Source organism: Passer domesticus, chromosome 5 (assembly GCF_036417665.1).
Source record: "Passer domesticus isolate bPasDom1 chromosome 5, bPasDom1.hap1, whole genome shotgun sequence".
NCBI classification, from domain to species: domain Eukaryota; kingdom Metazoa; phylum Chordata; class Aves; order Passeriformes; family Passeridae; genus Passer; species Passer domesticus.
In genome coordinates, this window is record NC_087478.1 from 70,900,688 (window position 1) to 70,921,681 (window position 20,994).

Here is a 20,994-nt window from a genome sequence, read left to right on the forward strand (position 1 = left end):
TGAAAATAATAACATCTTAAAGGTACAGGCTTGGATATTAAAAAGAAAAAGAAAAAATAACTCACAATCTTTAATAGGACTTTAAAGCTCTACACAGACATAATAATAAAAATGCTTCTATCTCCTTGCCTGTGTCATTTTTAATTTTTTTTTTCTCTGCTTGTTTGTCTGTCACAATGCTTTTTGTTTCTAATTCCTTGCAGATGTCTCAGTCAGTCTCTTAGCAGTTGTCGTCAGCTTCTGCGGGCTCGCCTTGCTGGTGGTCTCGCTTTTTGTCTTTTGGAAGTTGTGCTGGCCCTGCTGGAGGAGCAAACCTCTCACCTCCAGTGCCAGTAATGTCCCGCAGAGCAGCTCCAGCGCTCCCACGGAGGTTTTGGAGAACAGCGAGAAAAAGGAAGTTAAAGAAAATGGGAAACCTACGACCAAGGTGCTTGAGGCTGCGCTGAAAATCAGCCACACTTCACCTGATATACCAGCAGAGGTGCAGAACGCACTGAAGGAGCACCTGATCAGACATGCTCGGATGCAGAGGCAGATCACGGAGCCCACGTCCTCATCAAGGTAGGTCAGAGGCACTCGCACTTGCGGCACCTTTCCCGGGAGCAAGTAGAGCAGGAACGCCGCTGAAAATTTCCAGGATCCTGGATTATTCACAGGTTATTTAGAAGTTATGGGTAAAACATCAGTCATGTGAATGTGAAGCCACATTGTTCTTTGGACAGAATATTCTGGAACATTTAGCATACCTTCAGTTACATAATCATTTTAACATATGAAAGTGAAATCTATATCTTCTACTACTTTGTAAAGATAACTATTGCTGCTTTAAGCATTTCCCTTTTGGGTTTTGATTACAGGAAAACATATTTCAGTGGTTTTTTTAAAGAACTGCAAGTCTAGATTTTCACAGAGATGTTTTTTATAGACATATCAGTTGTTTTTGCGGATGTAAATTTCCCTTTCAACCAAATAAATTATAGACTCATTATTGATGGCACACTGAAGACATGGTTTGCTGATTATGAAGGAATTAAAATTCCAGTCAAAAAATACACATCCTTATGGACTGATCTTAAAGCTGTACAGATTCCATATAGGTCTATAAATAAATGAAAAGCACACAGCATTCCGTAGTGGTTTCTTTAGTATTGAAGTGAAATTTTAATTTTGCGTTAGGTGCCACTTTATATTGAAAAGCACTGAAGACCTGCAGGGACCTATAGGTTCAAATAGGATTTTCTTCAAACACTGTCAGTAAATTTAATGCATGGAAACAAACAATGAACTGCAAAGATCAAATCCTGGAACAAAAAGGGGATTGTTTTATAAGCAAAGATTGAGAAAATTAAAGCCTTAATTTTAAATTAATTTTAAAAGAGGCGCCTGAAGTATTGTGTAATGCCATAAGTTACAGTACAGATACTGTGTAGGAAGTAGCATTTTTTTTCAAAATGCTGTTTGCTAAGAAAACACATACTACCAAAAAAAAAAAAAAATATCCCAAAACCAACCACATGAGAAAACCCACTAAACCCAAAGAAAGAAAAGGCTCACATTCACAATAATTAGAGGCAAAAGGAGAAGACACATGCTTTACACTGAGTGGGCACACACTTTGCTGGCCTCCTGGGAGCCCTAAAGACAATGTTTTGCCAGCTCAGTGCACTTGTTGTGGCAGTAAGTGCTCAAGTGCTTTTTCTCAGCTATTCCAACCTCATGGACCAGCCAAGAGGAAGGCACATGAAGCTCCCAAAATGACAGCACTCCAGCCAGAGGAGGTCTGACTGACTTTAGCAGCCCAAGCATCTCCTGAATTATGAGACTGTCCAGCTGGCTTCAAGCCACATTACCCTGGCTGTGCCTGTTTCCTGCTACTGTATCCATCTGCTCAGAGCAGGAGCACGGCATCCAAACACTGAGGAACATTGCCACGACACTCGGATAATTCTGAACTTGCAACTGTTGCACTAAACACAGAGGAGCAAAAATTGGTACAGTTTAGCATGGCAAGCCCATTACCCAGCTCACAACTGCCTAAAAGGACATTAACTGAAAGAGTTTATCCATCAAATGCAAGTGTTCAGACTGTCTGACCTCCAGAATAGACAGAAGAAATAGCTGGCTGGAAAATGGACTTGAATAGTCCCAGTTGTACTGTAGGGGAAGAAAGAAGTTCCAGGGATATGCTCCAGATCTACTTTAGGCAGTGAAAATCTCACAGGTCTCTAGAGTGATCTGGACTAGGATCTAAATGAATACAAAATATTTGTGAAGCCAAGGACAATTTTACATAAGTAAAACTTCCTATCAATACCAGTCTTTCTGCAACCTTGTAAGGGAGGTTTCTTTTTTATTTTCTCAAGATTATGAGGGTTAAATCTCCTCCGAAAGGGACAGTTCCTGTGCTTTGAGTAACTGACTGTCCCACCACAGCCAGTCAGTAGCAGGGAGTTTGGAAACATCATCTCCTTTTAGAGTTTGGTGAAAAATTCTGCATCCTTTTACAAAACATGTTTAGAATGACATGTGCCTTAAAAATTACCCAGAAATTGTGATCTTTCTGCTTGTAAACACATTTTACCTAGGCCCTGCCTGCCTTAAGCGAGTCCTAACTTAACAGTCTATATTAATTGCTGCTGTCAAGAAAATCATGCATGAGAATGAAGCTGGACATTTAGACAAAGTTTCTGAATTACTTCATTCTTTTTGTGTGTGTGTGTTAAGCCCAGCTGGCAACAATGTAGCAGAAAAATGACTGAAACCTGGCTCTGGTGTTCTTGACCAGGAGCCTCTGAATAAAAAGGAGCCAAAGGCAGATGCAGAGGTAGCACAACTTCTGTTGCACCATTTTCAATGCAGCACAGCTTTGTCCTCAGGAGTCCTGAGGGATTCAGATGCACCCTCTCCTAAATGTATTCTATTGACAAAGGGTCGGAGAGAAATGTTTGCTGTCTGGATTTTCTCCTGTACACTGACCTCACCTGAGATGAGGCAAATTAAAGGGTTGCAACCAGTTCTGTGATGGCTTCATGCAGCCATCAGCTCTTAATAAAATAAATGAATCCATGTTAAGCAATTATAATTGAAGCATGAGGATTTTAATAAGCCATCAGAGCAACAATCAAATGTGCCTGATCACATTTTTAAGATTGTTACATTAACACAGAGACATGTTAGTATAGGGAAATTATACATTTCTGTTTAGTTATAACTACATATTTTTCATAGTCCCTGATAATATGAAAAGACCTGTTTGTTAAAAACTCTTTAGTCCTTGATACCAAATAACCAATTCAGCAGAACTGCAGTAGTGGGGCTTATTTGCAAATAATTTTGTTCTGTGTTTTTGACAACCGCCTTCTCCCATACTTTGTGGTAGTATTTTGCAATATAGTTTGTTGCTTCTATGGAAATCCATTTTTCAAACATTCACCTGTATTTTCCAATAACATGCTCTTTGCCCTTTAGTGTCAGCTAGAGAGGAACATGATGAGCCAGTCAGTTCCCAAGAGGCACGAAGGCAAAAGTGAGATACTTGGGCTTGTTAAGGTTAAAGACAAACAAACATATCTATTGGTTTTAGTGTTTGCAAGGAAAAGATTTTGTTCTGTCTAAATACCACCAGTGACCATGCTCTTTTCTGGATTTGGGCCAAAAGATTGCTCTAATGCCATCTAGGAATGCTAGACCCAGGTCACCCTCATAAATCTCAAGTCATATCATAAATCAGCATCCTATCCCTCCCTTTTGTCACAGATGTGGCAGTCTTACTGAGTTAGAAGTCAGCTTCATAGTGTCATTCTGCCCATGCAAATACAGTTTTGTATTAAATTTATGTACAGATTTGCTAATGCTCAAAATTAATTTGTTCTGTTATGGAAAGCAAGTCTACTATAGGAGTGCTGCATGTAAGAGTCAGTAGAGGTTGACATACCTGGATTTGCATATGTTGGTAGCTCTGCCATATTTTAACAGCCTGGTTTTCTGACATCCTTGTATTTCATTATCACAGTCATTAATCCCTTTGTTACTGCAGAACAAAAGAAGATAAATATGTTACCATGACAACAATGAAACATCTTAATAATTAGCAGACCAATTAGCTGTCTTGGTGAAATGCTGTGACTCAGAACAGATACTAGGCACTGTGTAATTAGGACTTTGGCTTACTAGAGCAAAAGTGCTGCTGATTCCTACAGGGAACAGCCATACAAATACATTATTTTACTTAGTGACATCTCACAACAATTCAGTAGAGGATCTGAAGTGCATAAAGTCTGAAAATTTAAAAGAAAGCTCGTACCTTAGGAATCATAGATTTGGGGGTCTCATACATTGTTTTTGCTCTCATTAACCCAGGTTGTCAAAAATGCAAGAGAAGTTGAAGGAAAGAGAATTTGTCATTTGTACCTGCTTCTGCTCAAACTGATGTATAATCAGCTTCACTGTTTCCCCTGCAAAGGCAGTTTTAGCCACTGTTTATATACAACAGGGTTTGAACATGGTCCCCCGTGGCAGGCGCATTGAAACTGGATGATCTCCAAGGTCCTCTCTGACTCAAGCTATTCTATGACTGCCTGATCCTGTGGGCATCTCAGTACAGCTGCAGGTGTGAGGAACATTCAGGAAGGCCTCTCTGCACAGGTTTCCTTAGCACTGACAGAAGCAGCAGTAACACAGGTCTGCCTGGACTTCATTAGGAGTCAAAGATATAAAAAAGATAGTCCCCAAACTGCTGCCTGCTCAGGAATTTATTGTGCTGCATTTGGGGTGGAGTTCAGCCCCTTCCCCATGTTTGGCACATCCACGAGTTCTTGTGCTTCTTGGAGGCAAAAGCACAAGAACAGCTGTGAAACTCCCTGAGGACAATATCCTACTTTTCTGACCAGTCAGGGATTTTTCATTCCTCACTCCATTCCAATGTGGAAATTAGACACTACGAAGTCAGGGAGTTTTAACATTCAAGAGAGAAGAAAATCTTTCAACTTGTCTGTCGGTAAAGAAAGAAAGGCCAAGTGTTTTACAGGAGGGGTGTACTGTTCATCTAAATTTCACATCCAAACACCTGGGGTTTTTTGAGCTACTTCAAGTCTAGACTATGTAGCTCTCCCTGCTCTGTTCTTGTGTTGAGCTAGGACTGCTCCCTGCACCTAGCAGGACTGAAACAGCTGAAAGGGGAAACATTCTTGTCTATTATTTAATAGCTGCAGATTACCCTCTTGTATCTCTGCTGAGCTGAACTACAGCAGTTTTGTGCTTCTTGCCTTCTGCAACCTCTTCACTTACAGCAAAAATACAAATAATATCTATGAAATGAGTCCTGGTTGCTTTCAAATGGACAATTTGCATTTCTGTTTTAAAGAAAGAAACACACAGCTGTGACACCTCTTGTTTTCAGAACACAACACCACAGGGAACCCAAGCAATAAGGCAGGGCTAGGTGTGGCATTAATAAGCAATTGATTGCAAAAAGCAGAGGAAATTCTGACAATCGGATTGTTCTTCAATGGCAACTGAGTGTGCTCACAGGAGGAGGTGGTAAGCTTCTGCAGCACAGATTGTTGGGGTAGGGAAGTACCAAGGAAATGTGAAAATGCCTAAAAAATAAACTGTGTAGTGTAGTCATAATGGCATCTGCTGCTGATAAATGCTGTGAAGCTTTTTGTCCAGTGTTTTTATACTACTCTAAGGTTGTATGGCGCACCAGGGTTTTGATTTCACTCAGTAGGAACAGCACAACTTTCCATTCAGATTCATGAGCCAAGATAAGCCCATAAGTACTTATGTTTATGCAACATTGTAGTCAGAATTGCAAGGAATTTAACATACTGTTTCTTGCTAGTGGCACAGGAATCAGCTTTCTAATACATGGCAGACCATGAGAACAAAAGGAAACAAGAAAAAGCAATGGCATAAAATTGTTGGCAAAACTCTAAAATGCATTGCAAGCAGAACAAAATATTCCCAGTGCTTCTGGAGAAAGCAGTTTGCACCTCAGTGCAGCAGACACCAAGCAAGCGAATATGAAATGTTGTAGGATGGCAAAGCACTATGCTGAAAACCTCCAGACACAGCTCTGCATTTCCCTTTCAGGTGCTTTTTACAGTCATCAGTGTGAAGGCTGGTAAATATTTAATTGGAAAACCACCATGGAATGCCTTCAAAAGACAGAGAGTACTGATGAAAATTCTGCAAGTGCTTTTTTTTTTTTTTTTCTTGTGTGACCATACTCTACTCAGGCCCTAGCAAAGTGGGATCATGCAATGTTGGAACTGTCAACTTGCTCTGTGAAAGAACATGAATTCAGTTTCAACTGCACAGTCTGAAAGCAAAGTTATACATATATTTATTTCTGGGACAGTGGGTGTCTCCTGGGCCAAGAAATTAATTCTGAATGATCATTTCCTCTCAAGGATGCTTGAACACTTGCAAAACACTGAAGGGGATGTGGAGAGGACTATTTTTTAATTCTTTTATTCTTTTCACTAATTTGTTCTTATGTTTTCTATTGAGATTGTCTTTTCCCAGAGATAACCACGGCTTGTTTTTTGTGTGTCTGTGTCTGTGTCTGTGTGTGTGTGTGCAGGCACAATTCCTTCAGGAGGCACTTGCCAAGGCAGATGCAAGTGTCCAGTGTTGATTTTAACATGGGGACAGACCCGGTTTTGCAAAGGGGAGAGACCACAACCAGCATTGGGAGAATAAAACCAGAACTCTACAAACAGAAGTCTGTGGATTCTGATGGGCAACAAGAAGATGTGAAAACATGTGGAAAACTTAACTTCACTCTCCGGTATGATTATGAGAATGAACTTCTGGCTGTCACAATTGTCAAAGCCTTAGATCTGCCTGCTAAAGACTTCACAGGAACATCCGACCCCTACGTTAAGATTTATCTGCTTCCAGACAGGAAAAAGAAATTTCAGACACGAGTTCACAGAAAGACATTAAATCCAGTCTTTGATGAAACCTTTCAGTTTCCTGTAGCCTATGATCAGCTCAGCAACAGGAAATTGCATTTCAGTGTTTATGATTTTGACAGATTTTCTAGACATGACATGATTGGGGAAGTTATTCTTGATAACCTTTTTGAAGTCTCAGATCTCTCCAGGGAAGCCAATGTATGGAAAGACATCCACTGTGCCACCACAGTAAGTAATGTTACAAAAGCATTAACATCATATTTTCATTTCTCTTTTGTAGTTTTTGGCAGTGTACCCTGTTTATCAGCAGAGTCCAAAATAAAAAACATTTAAAAAGAAGAGCTGTCAATATTTTCCTTTGAGCACAGAGAATAATGCTTGGGAAGATAAAAAATTTAATTACCAAAAAATCTTCTGGGAGCATACTGTCATCTTTATGGCTCACTGTGTGTATATAAATCATATTTATTAATTAAATGCTACATCATGAAAGTCATTCCTTAGCCAGAACTAATAACATTTTCCTGTTGGCAAAACATCTTGTCCTGCAAAGTGACCATCTATTAAGAAAAAGGGCCCATCCTATCCTGCTCTTTTTAGGAGATTTTCATAGGTTAGAAACCTTGGTAAGGAAAAGAGGCTGAAAATGCTTGAAGTGTAAAATGTTCTTTTCTGACTGCACTGTACTTAGGGTCCCCAGTAGTTTTATCTGCATTGCTGATGGTTGCTAGAAAAACTCAAGAGGCACAAGCAAGAAGAATTAGGAAATAGAAATTATTTTTTTTATTGTTGCAAGCAAGAAAAGGAGGTCTGTGCACAGGTGACAGGATGAATGACAGGCTACCAGAGAACAGCAGTCTCCAGATATTGCTTTATTAACCTTGAATTCCAAAACCAACCTCCCTAGTGGGCATTTGAAGGGGAAAAATCCCAGTTAAAATAGTGATGTGCAGGGTGTTTGTTTTGATTTTTGTTTCAGTTTCTTTTCAACTAGAATGCTATTTATGTAGAAGTTTTGCCATCCCTGGTTCTGTGGGTGTATCCAAACAGTGTGACTCATCCCAGGGCTGGATTCCCACACAGGGGTGAATGGAGGACAGACCAGTGCTACACATCAGTGACAGGAGCTTCACACTGTCCCTTTTCTGCAGCCAGAGACTCCCCATGCCTTTCTCACCAAAGGCTTTCATGATGTTCATACCTGCTAGGCAGGTCCAGGTCTGCATGTGATTAGAAGGACAAGGAGCACTGATATGTCCTCACCAGTTTGAGCACGAGCACTGTGATCCCTGAGGAAAGAAAAATATCAGAGAATGTTGAATAGTGGAGTCAATTTTGAAATGTGAAGTCACAACAGTAGTTACTTATTCCAAATGCTGGGCCTACCAAACTGCTCTGAACAGCCTTCAGCACACCTCCACATAGCTGGTTCTGTGTCTGCTTAGTTTGACCAACCATAGATTTAAGGTAAACTTAAGAATAGTGTTCTCAAGCTTAAAATTGAATCTGTGTTTAAGGTATTGGAATAATAATCCACATAACCATTTAAAAGCATTTCTTCTAGCTTTGATAGCTTTGTGTTTTCTAGCTTTGTGTTTAATACCTTACTAATTCCTTAAAAGCACTGGTCACTGGCAGCAGGTGTGTCTATGAGATTTTTAAGTGATAACTAGAACGGTTTCAGCAAATAATAATCTCTGGACTGTTCGTCACTGGTTTTGAGCAGATGGAAATGCCATACCAGATCATGCATTTGGGGTTGACACTAATACACATATGGATGAAAATAGTTGCTAAATTTGGCACTGGATCCTGATTCAAGTTCCTTCCTCACTAAGGGTTAAGGTTAAGACATGCAGTTTTAACACCCAACTCACTCTCCTGGTGTTTTCCTCTGTGTCAAGCTTAAAAGAAAACATGAGGGTTTTGGATTTCAGCCTTTCAGTCAGTATAAAGTGCCGCATGTGTTTGAAAAGGTTGTCTCTACTTAAACCATCAACAATGGGCACACAAAATTGAGATATATTCTAGTGCTGGGTAACCTCATCAGCTTTCACAAGCCTTACCCTATACTCAGAAAATTACGTAAGAAACTGTCAACTGATTTTATTTCTGGAAACATTAAGCCTTCCCAGAAGATGTCCAGTAAGTGTATGTGCAATGTGCTGCCATGTGTTTTACTTGAGCTATTTTATGAAATAGGAATACAGGTTCCTAGTTTTGTCATTTCAGAAAGTGTAAGTTGAGAGAGCCAAACCTTCAAAGGAATAAACACTGTGTGAGATGTTAATCAGTGAGGACTCACTGTCTTAAACACCAGACATAAAGTTTACCAAAGTCACTAACCAGCAGTTAAATGACTAGTGTTGGCCAGAGTCAACTGAACTTTGATAAACCTTGAAAAATAAAGACTCGGTTCTACAATTGGTGGAAAATCATTCTAATCCAAGCAAATATGCTTTGGTGTTCATAAAGAGTCCTTGCAAACCAAGCAGGGTGTGTGAGTGGAAAAAGCCATAGACACCCACTAGAGCCCAGGAACCAAGATGTCATTCTGCAAATATATTTCTCTCATGCTTTTACTTCTTCACCTGTGCTCTGTTTTGTTGTATGTTCTGAGAAGCTTTTTGTCTCTGTTTAGATGTGATTTCTACACCCAGTGGTCTGCTCATGCTGCTGCTAAATGATAGATGTGGAAAATAATACAAGTGATAGATTAAAGAATTAGTCCAAAACTTTAAAAACCCAATGGAAGCAGCCTCTCCTCAGTGAATCATTTATATCTCTTCCACAGTCAAGAATTTTCTACTCAGAAGATAAAATGAGGGTAAAACCAATTCCTATCACCAGTGTGAAAAGAGTCGATTCTTATGAGGCCAAACTCTGCAGTCTTAAACACTACTAGAGAGTTTTACAAGCAAATGAATTGCAACATTTTGCCTGTGAAGGAAATTGCCACAGGAGATCAGGAGATTCTTTGTTATACAACAAGTCTTTGTCAGTAACTAACATAATTTTTAAAAGATTTGCTTGTCCAGCTATAAGGAGTTTTTATTTGGTACAGGAAATACAGTCTGGGAAAATCAGACTGGATGGTTGCACTGAGTCCTTTTGGCTCTATACCCAATGACTCTGTGTGAATCTACAGTTTTAATACACTTTATTTGCTCCTAATAATAATTTGAAATTATTCTGTGGAAGTGGAGGATTGGCCTCCGCACACACTCTCATTTTTATTCTCATTGTATTCAGATACTGATATTTATTCACATTTTGTAGTTTGGGTTTTTGCCTTCATTTCTTCATTCATACCATTGTTTCTCTGTTGTATTCTGTTGTTGTTATTTCTATATTAAAAACATACCATGTTATATAATATGTGGTAGCACTGTTTTAAGAGCTAAAGCATATTCCTTTCTTAAAGTTTGAATATTAATGTAAATTTATAGCAAAATCAGTAGTGTAGGAAAAGTATCTTAGATATATATGTCCCCAAATTTTGCTTGAATAAGGAATCAAATTTTCAATTAAAAATCCATCATTTGCTTCTGTTCACCTGATTAATTAAAAAAAAAAAGGAAAAAAAATCAATAGTCAGATTTGGACTACCTGTGAAGGTTCTTCATTATATTGGAATACTGTAATTCTCACTACACTTGAGAAAATTAATTCATAACATTACAGGCAAACAAAAAAAATCAAATGGATTGTTTAATCAACATATGAGGCTTCTGGTTTTGTCAAGTGCTTGTAAGTTTTGCATACATTTCTGAGCTTTTGTTACTATCAAAATATACTGCATACTTTAAAAAAAAGAAAGCTCTCCTTTTGGAATTACTAACAAGCACTTCTAATAGTCAGTCACTTTAAATTTCCTAGGCAAGAAGTCCACTGCTTATGATCCAACAATTTCTGCATGTAAACGTTTATTAGGTTCCTATAATGCTTTTTAAAATTATCACCTGCTTTGGAAACTTCCTCTAATGCTGTTGCCTAAAAACATTGGCAAGTCACTGTCAGAAAGATATTCTTTTCTGAAGGCATCCTGTGAAGTCTGTTAGAGTAGCCAATGATAGGAAACCATGCAACTGGGAAAAAAAAATTAAAGCTCAGAATTTAGAGGAAAGACATTCCCATTTCCAACAGTGGTAGTCTCTTGGGGATCTTAGTCATCAAATTGTCATGTACTTGTACCTTCTTGAATTATCTCATGTAGACAGATGGAACTTGATTATTATTTATTTCCTCAACACCAGACATTTCAGTACTGCAGTTTGCTCATTTGTGAAGTGGAATGTAAAAGCAGATTTTGTAAGGACATAGTCTTCATGTTATGTCTGTGGTGCATAATTGCTGCTTCTAAAGCAATTGGAATATAATTAATAACATCACTGGGAAAGACAGAAGTGCTTAAATATATATATATATTTTTAAATAAGTAGGACAGTAACATTTATCTCAGTTAATTTATATCAAACACTTGCCAGAGTGGGAAATAAACCAGGTAATTCTGCTGGCTGCTGGCCTCCGTTATGGAAATAGATTTCCTCATCAAACAAGAATGAAGCCCACCTCTGAATTTCACCCAGAGCATAATCTTTGCTTTGTTTTCTCCATCTCCCCTGTTTTGTAAGTGGACAAAGACTTAGACCTTTCCCTGAGTAAGGCAGTTGTGGTAGAGAGCTGACAGAGGTGTTTTTTGTAGCCCAACCTTGAGGCCACATTTTAAGGATTGTCCTGTTTCCAAGTGTTCAAGGAGCAGCACTATGAGGAAAATTTTTATCACCAGCAATGTAGCCAAGCCCTACAGCTACCCATCTTCATCAGAATGCACTTAGACCTATGAATGTCTGTGGAAATGCACCTGAAATGTTCAACAGAACCTTAAATACTGAGTGTGGAAGTGTGGAAGACTCAGGGCTTGCCAGTGTAGGAACATTGATCATATCTGTAAACGGGAACAGCCCCTTCTAAGCCAAGAACTGCTGGCACTTGCATTTCTGCTCAGGGCCAGTGATAGAAGGCATCCGTGTGACAATGCTGCTGCTGAGCGGGTGAGAGAATACTTTGGATCATTATTTCAACACTTTGGAGACCTTCATTTATGTTTGGAACGGCTTTAGGTCTGATTGATAACTAGAAAAGGCAATGGAGAAAGGGTGGGCTTCTGTCCAGTTGCTGAAGGCAGGGAAGGTTTCTATTATTATTATTTAATGTTTCTTTTCATTTGAAATGACAAATTATTCTAATATTTTGATTTTCTAGAGGCAAACTGCTACTTTCACTCTACCCTAAAACTGATAAATATTAGGTGAATGAAGGGCATGATTTCCTCAAGGGATTTTAATATCTCTGCATCCAGACAGTGCTGCGGCAGCTGCAGGTACATGACTTGTCTGACCTGCTGTGCCCTGAGAGCTCTCTGAGTTTCTCACTGCAAAATCTCTTTGCAGACATTGCACTGCAGCTCCAGAAAAGCATCTTTCTATGGGGGGGCACATACAGTTTGGTTCATTCTCCTGTCACATTTAGTTCACAGAAGCACCTCTGCTCTCAGCTGTTCTGAGGCAGGAATGGGCTTCCTCGCTGCCTGGCAAGGTGTAACAACCCCCCGGTGCACAGGACAGATGGTTCTGCACAGAGGGAGCAGCACAAGGAGCACCCAGGAGGCTTCCAGGGCATTCTGCAGCCTCAGGGAGTCCTCCCTCTGCCATCAGGGCTGCAACCAGCAGCAGAGCTTACCCAGAAGAACCAGGGTGACGGGCTCAGACAAGCCCTCCACAAGCAGACGACACAGTCATTATGGAGCAACAGGCCCCACTGCTTCCATACTGTCTTCCACAGAGGCAAGAACAAACACAAACTTAATTGATTCATTTCCCAGGGCAACAGCTCAATCAGGAGCTGGTGCTGAGAGGAAGGAAAGAACTGGGTTTGATATGCAAAGAATAACAGAAGACGAAAATAAATATTAGCGGTGAGGACAAGGTTTCCAAAGGAAATTCCCCTCGAGGGGTGGTAGAATTAGCTCTCCAGCCTGAGCCTCACAGAATTTCCAATAATTTCTGTGATAGCAAGAGTACCATTGGATTCTAAATGCATAAATGAGAAAACAGACTGGTAGATTTCTCTTCTATTCTTTACTATCACCCTTTGAACTCTTGCTATATGCCTCAAAACCAGGAATACCTTAATACATTCTTAGCTAATTTTCTCAGGGGGCAGACCTTCTTTCTCCTTCCATCCACCTCCAAACATTCATTGTTATATTTTATCCATGATTCTGGAAGCTTAATGTCAGTAGTTTTTATTGGAAAGCAGAAATATATATAATTTGTTTCTAAACAGAGAAAGAGAAATCTGTGCTATGGGGGTATTATCTTCCTGCAATATTTGAGTAATCCAAAGGTCTAACTCTGCCAACGCATTTTTCTTTAAATTTACATACTATATAGGAGAACAGTTTTCAGTGTTACTAAAGGAAACAGCTAAAGTCTAGAAAAGCAAATGCTTGAATACATTGTTAGGTAGCTAAAAAATTACTATTATTATTTATTACGGTGGCTTGCTCAAAATATACCAAGAAAACTGAGAATTAAATTTGCAATTAATTTGGTTAGAAATCAAGTACAAATGGAATTCATGCTGCTGTTAGTATTTTTGTCGTGCTACTCTTACATGCAGTCTTTAAAACACCATTCCAATTACAATTAATGGGAAAGTAGTTCCACATATTAAAATTGAGATTAAGAACTGAAGCTGTTGCTGTGGATTATGATAATATAAATGGTAAATAAAGAATCAACAAGTAATTTTTTAAGGGAATCTAATTTCTACTGCACTATTAATTATGCAGATACTTGTTTTTTTAACCATGGAAATTAATGACAGACTAGTAACAAAAAAATAATGTAAATTTTCCAGTTCCCGTAGCATTTACATAGTTCATTGTAAGAATACAGTGCAGCTTGCTGTTTTAAGATTTTGTTTGAATTTCAAAACTTGAAAAACTAGTGGAAAACAAGAGGAAACAAACATCAGTGAAAAAATGGTCTAAAGTTCACTTGTGACTCAGTAATAACACCTTTTTTTCATATATCAGGTCCCTATAAGCTTTTCACCCCTGCTATCATAGGAAATCAGTTAAGATGTTGGCACAGGGGAGGGACACTATGAAAGTTATTAGACTGTCAGAATGGCAATAAACAGTTTCCCTGTTCAGTTCCAGAGTTATGGGGTTTGATACCTGAGTAGAGCCACCCTGAACATGGAAGGATCTCTAGCCACCTTCCCCACTGAACTTGTGGAGGTTCCTAGTTAAAAGTTGTCTCTTTTATTGAATTTTGTGGAAACTACTGAGAAAATTAATTGGAGTAAGTGTCAGCAAATCTTTTCCCAGCAGCAGCAGTTCAAAAACCTCACTCAGTTTAATTGATGCTCCCCTACAAGTTCTCCAAACTTCTCTTCATATCCCTTCCCTTTTATCCATATTGTGAGGAGCACAGCCTCTGTAGAAATGCTGCAATTTTTACAGGCATATATGTGGAAATGAGAGCACTGGTGTCCATTGGGTATGATAGCAAATAGAATAGAATAAGAGTTTTTTTTATTTCTGACTGTGCCAACTCCTGGACTAATTTCCCAGGAGCCCACAAAGCAGAGAATGTGGACAGATCCTAATGGATCCATCCTAATGGAAGTAATGGAAAAATATTATTAGCACATTCATCCATGTGGTTACTAATGTGGGATGAGAATTATGCTAATTTTAAAAATCTGCATTCTGTAGCTCAAAACCCACAAAGTTCATCAGAATAATGTGCATGTGAGACCATTTTTTTCTTTGTTTTATTTTGTTCCAGAGCCACCATACCAGAAAATGGATGGGGTAGAGGTAAAAGGGTAGCTATGAAAGTAGCTGAAGCTGGTGGAGTGCTGGCCACTGTTTCAGGTCCTTAGTGCTGTGTGGTGGCTGGTGGATACAGAAGGGAAATAAGTGAAGGAGAGATATGAGGTGCCAACAAAAGCCTCCATTTGCATAAGTGCAGCTGTGCTCAATGCTGGTTTTTCTGTATCTGTTATTGGAAACCAGTGGGAGGCAACCATTACAAGAATCCATAAAGCTAGCTGTTAATTGAAACCCAAATTTAGTTCAAGAAGAAAAAGAAAAAATCAAAATAGGTCGATGAAAGAGATGAAGTGTCATGAGAGTTATCTAAGTCATGTGCAATTTTCATAAAATGTGTGATATAGGTAAGGCAATCTGAGGATTATTTAAAAGTATGGACAAATCACAACCACTGGATTGTGTCTTGTGAGTTGTGTTTTGTTTGAGGCACACTGTGATGGAGGTGTGATGTTAGGGGCAGTCCGTGCCTTGGTTTTTTAGTTTTGCTTGTACTGAAGGCTCCTGTCAGACTACTTGTGTCAATTTAATTATCTAGTGAATTACAAAGTGAAAAAACACATGAATTTTCGATAGCACTGAGATTCTAAATTAAATTGAATGCTATATTTAAATCTCAACTAAAATTAATAATGTTTAAGGATCCAGGGAATTTACAAATATTACTCATGATAATCAATGTGATTAACCAAGACACTCATGAGAAGTTTAAAAAAAAATAATGAAACAAAGAGTTACTATGTTTATAATCTAGGTCTAAATCTGTGTTTTCAGCTCCAAATTTATGAATCTCTAGTGCTCAAATTAACAATAAAAATCTGTGTGTGAAAATGGACATATCTCAGACTTTTTTTTTTTGCAATACCCACTTCCTTATACTATAATATATAGGTATAATTTTAATCTTAATTCTTCCAAAGAATATTTAGAACTTCACCCAGTCACACTCCTATACAAAGAAAGATCACCAGTCTTGGCAGACCCTCAGAGCAGAAACTGCTTTTCTCTGCCCCTCAAAAATGTAGAGTAACAACAGAGTGAGTTTGGCAAGATTTTTTAGCAATGTTTCTTTTAAAGTATTTTAAAATATTATTATATAGTCTGTATTCTGCTTTATCAACTGAGCTTATACAAACCTTTGAGTGCCTACCCAACTCCTCTTCAAAAATACATGATAGAACACTCAGGTTCATACTCCCATCTTCAAAAATTATATTTTCTCTATTCACCTACACAAGCCATTTCTCTGAAGAAGAAAAAATTAGATCTTTTTATGAGCTACCAATGGTGTTTTGTGATCCATCCCATCTTCATCACCTTTCTCTACACAGACCTTAGGTAACTTTGAAGCACTGAATCTCAAGGAGCTCTATTTTCTTTTCAAGATAAAGAGTGAGATCTGTTTGATATATGGATATGAGAAACAACCATCAGACTCTAAACTGAGAGAGTAATGCCAGCAGGAGAAGCTCTGCTTGAAACAGTGTTCAGATATATCAGAACTGTAAAACATAAATCACTTGCCACTGTAACAAATGAGTGGAAAAAAATATCATTCAGTTGTTCAAGTTTTATTTGTTTTCTGAAATAGAAAATTTGGTTTGGTAATTTTATCTCTGGCACAAAATTCTGCACTCTTTGTGGCAAAGAAAGGGAGAGGTCAAATAGCTGTACTTGTCCTGTGTGAACTGAATGAGCTCAATCATTTTGAAATTCTGAGAAATCTGAAATTCTGACAAGCATGAAATTTGCCCACAGTGCATGTTCACATGCTTATTAAACTAGTAACTGTCAAAACAAAATCCCAGAAAAATGAACTTGCGAATTGACCAACCTGAAAAAAAAGTAAATATTTTATTACCACTGCAACAGAGACTTTAAAGCTATTCCAAAACTATATTCTTCAATCTAGTCTGCAATGCAGGGGGAAGAAAACAATAACAAAACAAAATACAAAAAACCTCACCCCCTGAAGCATGTGATTAAGTTCATCTTTACTCAAGAAAGATGTGAAATACTTGTTTCAATTTAGGCGGAGTATTAGCCTGAAGGAAGTCAATAAGACTGTTCACAGCAACTGAAGAATGTGAACAAAAGGCCAGTCTTGTCTTATAAAAGTAAACAATATATTTTTCATCTACACAGCAATCATTATTTTAATATGTTTCATTTAAAAATATATTATATTTGCCTTCTGATGCTAGAACAGCTGTACAGTAAATCCAGCAGCTCTCAAACAAATTTGTGCTCTCAGGGTAACTGTAGGTTAGACAGATAAAATACTGAAGCTGAGATGTTAAAAATAAGCTTTTTAGTATCAGTCAAAAAAAAAAGTCCTTTGTGATCACATGAGCATGCTTGAGAGTCACTGCCTTACAGACTGGCTTCCTTACAAACTGATATCCTAAGTTCTTAATATGCAATTTTATTTTTTTTTACAGGGGGATGGGTGGTGGCGGGGTGGGGAGGTAGCGAAGGAGTATTTAAAATTTAGAACAGGAACAATTTAGAATATAACAGAAAAATTTAGAATATAACAAACATCTCAAAACCTAAACTTTTGCAGTGCTAGTATAATAGTATAACTGAGAAAAGGAAAAAATAAGAACCCTTAGGTTACATACCTCAAGTATTGTAGCATCTAAACTGTATGGCAACATCTTATTTCAAGAGTGCTTAGCACATGGTCTCGATATAGAACCTGTCTCTTTGTGAGGATTATTAAAATTCATATGGAAGCTATCCATCCTTCTGAGTATACTAGCCTCCAAAAAGTTGCTGTTGAGCCAGAAAAGCTGTAGGTGCTACTGCTTTACTTTGCTTTTCTTCTGAAACAGAACAACCTCTTAAAACACATTAAGGGCAGTAAAGAGAACAACTTTTATGAGCATGTTCTTCTTTTTGAAGCACTTTTACAGGACTAGCTTTTTATACACATACCTGTGCACTCTCCTACATAACTTGCAGTGTCTAAAGGGCATGTAAATGTGCATGATCTAAATATTCCATCAGATTACTTTCTATTTGGGTTGATAGACTATGAGTGTTTTCAAGAGCAGAACTTGACATTCTACTTTCAATTTCACCTTTCCATTTGTGTGAATTCAACACAAAAATATCAGGAATCCAGAAAATTTTGTCTCTGATTTTGTTTTAATTTCTCAGTTTAGTAATTGAAGATCTTGTCCCTAAATTATTGTTTGTTGTTACTCCTCCTGTACTTTAGAAATAATTTTTGGAAATTGAAAATTGCCTGTGACTTCTTCAGAAGCATCTGAGGCTGCAAAAGAAGCCTCTCTCCATGTTAAAAAAATATAAGTTTTGCATGATCTGAACTAAATTTGGGTAGCATGATCAGGTTTCTAATAATTGCTATTCTTTTTCAGGAAAGCATAGATTTGGGTGAGATCATGTTTTCCCTTTGTTATTTGCCTACTGCTGGGAGAATGACTTTGACAGTCATCAAATGTCGGAATCTCAAAGCAATGGATATAACTGGTGCATCAGGTGAATCTACTTCTTTTAAAAAAGGCAGAGTCTATTCAGGAAGGGGATGATCTCCTTGGGTTTTGTGTGTCTAACATGGCTGTGGGGTGGAAGCATCAGAGAATGAATATAGACTCTGTTTAGCTGGACTGGCTGCCAGTGTGTCTGTTCGGAATGGCTGTACCTTTCCTTTGCATTTACAGCATGATGAAAGCAGTGTTTTCCAGGATCACTCAAATCTTTGCAACCTTTTACCTTAGCAATACAACATTCCTACTACAAATATTGTTCTTATGCTACCATTTGAATGGCTTTGAGTCCTAATGCATGAACTGATTGTCTGTTACTCAGATCCATACGTCAAAGTGTCGCTGATGTGCGAGGGACGGAGGCTGAAAAAGCGGAAAACAACCACAAAGAAGAACACTCTGAATCCTGTTTATAATGAGGCCATCATCTTTGATATCCCTCCAGAGAACGTGGACCAGGTCAGCCTCTCCATTGCAGTGATGGATTATGACAGGTAAGCACAGTTCACTTTCTGACCAGAGACAATTCCTGATCACTGCAAGCGACTGCTTTCTGCCTTGAGCTTACAAGTAGCTTCAGCATCAGAAAAGATAAAGCCTTGGGGTCTTCTCATGAAGCAGTTTAAAGCTTCCACCCCTTTTCAAGCACATGGCATTTTATCTGTGTCATAAATGACTGAGATGAGGAAACAATATGGCTCAATTTTCTTCCACACCACTAGGCTTGACATACATTCCTGTCCATTTCTGGGGGCTGGACTATGCAAAAACTATAAATCAGGCAGGTGTTCTAGCTTTAAAAAGTCCCTCACACCTCCAATTTCTATTTAAATAGCAGGTATTTGAAACTAAAGAAAATTTCAATTACTAGAAAGGAATTAAATGCTAATTATGTCATTGAACTAAGTCATAATCATTTCTTCAATTGATTCAGTAAAATAACCTTTCAATATGTAACCTTCAATATGTAACCTTTGAGTTCAGCACTCACTGATAACAAGTTTTAGGCTAATTATCTATGGCCTCACTGAGAACTGACAAGAAAAGACTCTTCCCTAGAGTGGCTCAGGACTGCAGGTTGATCAAGACTGTGCCTGACAGAATCCTGCCCAAGCCAAGTCTGCTTCATTCAAGTGCTATTAGTAATGAGCTCTTGAGATTGCAGGGCAAATAAACAGTGAAAGTCCAATTTAGTAACATCACCCTTCAGATTGTTTTCCCTTGCCATCAGATTTCTGGTTGTTCTCCAAGTTCTGCCAGGAAGACTTTCTCAGTCAGACGTGAGGGTGGCACCATGGTGCCATTAGCAAGGAAGGAGCACAGCAGCTTGCACACTTTCAGTCCTCCTCAGCTCCTCCCTTCCCAGCACTTGCTAAGGGGAAATTGGAAAGCATTATTATGAGGTACATAGAGTCAAGATACAGAAAATTACTTTCTGGTGTTCCTCAACCAGCTTATGGCACTGTGAGGAGCACGAAGTATTAAGGTATAGACTATTACAACTATTACTCTTACCATTCACATTTTTGACTGAACTTCCGAAGATCACAACAGCTAGAGCTAAGAAATAGTTTATGAAATTATGTCTGAAGAATTTGCAGTAGGAAATGTATTCCCCACCATTTTCTTCCACCTTCCTCTCTCACAAAATTCAAACATGTTTTCCTTCAGATAACTTTGTGTATTATGATCCTTTTCTGTCCTTGTGTCTTCTGAGTTGTAACCTTTTAATGGCAAGGATTATGTTTTCATTGCTATTTTTATAGCTGCTAGAAGCACTCTGGTAGTGGCTAGGAGTTTTTGATGTTACCATTACAGAATGTAATATTACTGCACTACCATTAAAACTAATATCTGTAATAAATGTTATGAAAACTTTGATCATGTGTTCTGTGCCACACTAAGCCAGTAAACAGAATTGTATATCAGATGTTATTAAAACTATTTTTTATTAAAAATAAATTCTTTCTCACTCTACAATTCTTAGAGTAGGGCACAATGAGGTCATTGGAGTGTGCCGGACAGGAATTGATGCTGAAGGCCTTGGAAGAGATCATTGGAATGAAATGTTGGCTTACCCACGTAAACCAATAACTCACTGGCACCCACTACTAGAGGTAAGAAGTAGCAAAATTTTCTCCTTGATATTGGGTGGGTTTGCCCCTCACATTTATGGGCTTCTGAGAATCATGAAAATCAGTGCAGCACCTATGGAGCAGGGAAAAGATCATTAGCACAGCCTAAATCTAGTTGCATGGGTTTATGTATAATTTAAAAGGGCCATTTCAACAGTTCCCACGATGCTCTGATGGCATTGCAAGATTACATTTAAACGTTTTAAATTTCCAGAGATTTTGATAAAGAGCTTACAGCTACTTAGAAGAGATCATTTGCAAAAATTTCAAAAGCAATCATTTCCTATTCAAAAATCTTTAGCATAAACTGCTGTTGCTAAAACATTAATCTGTAACTGGCCTGCAAATTAGACTAAATTGTGGCAACATACCAGCAGCTCCCTCCAGAGTTATTCAACAGATGCTTACTGGAAGCTTTTTCAAATGTAGGGGTGATTATATCTACAAGTCCCTGGGCTTGGACTCCCTCTGTGATCTACTGTGGCCACACATTGTTGGTGTTCTGTGCACAGCAT

The 20,994-nt window shown here is 38.3% G+C and overlaps 1 protein-coding gene across 2 annotated transcripts in view; it reads left to right on the forward strand.

The window, feature by feature from the left end:
* Positions 1-20,994, forward strand: part of SYT10 (synaptotagmin 10) — a 44,416-nt gene that overhangs the window by 11,601 nt on the left and 11,821 nt on the right. For both annotated transcript variants that reach the window (XR_010362663.1, XM_064420918.1), the window contains exons 2-6: positions 204-561; positions 6,587-7,151; positions 18,216-18,336; positions 18,667-18,838; positions 20,332-20,461. Coding sequence is in view for 1 of the 2 variants with exons in the window: in XM_064420918.1 (XP_064276988.1) it covers positions 204-561; positions 6,587-7,151; positions 18,216-18,336; positions 18,667-18,838; positions 20,332-20,461 (1,346 nt within the window). In the remaining variant the exon portion in view is untranslated. The remainder of the gene's footprint in view (positions 1-203; positions 562-6,586; positions 7,152-18,215; positions 18,337-18,666; positions 18,839-20,331; positions 20,462-20,994) is intronic.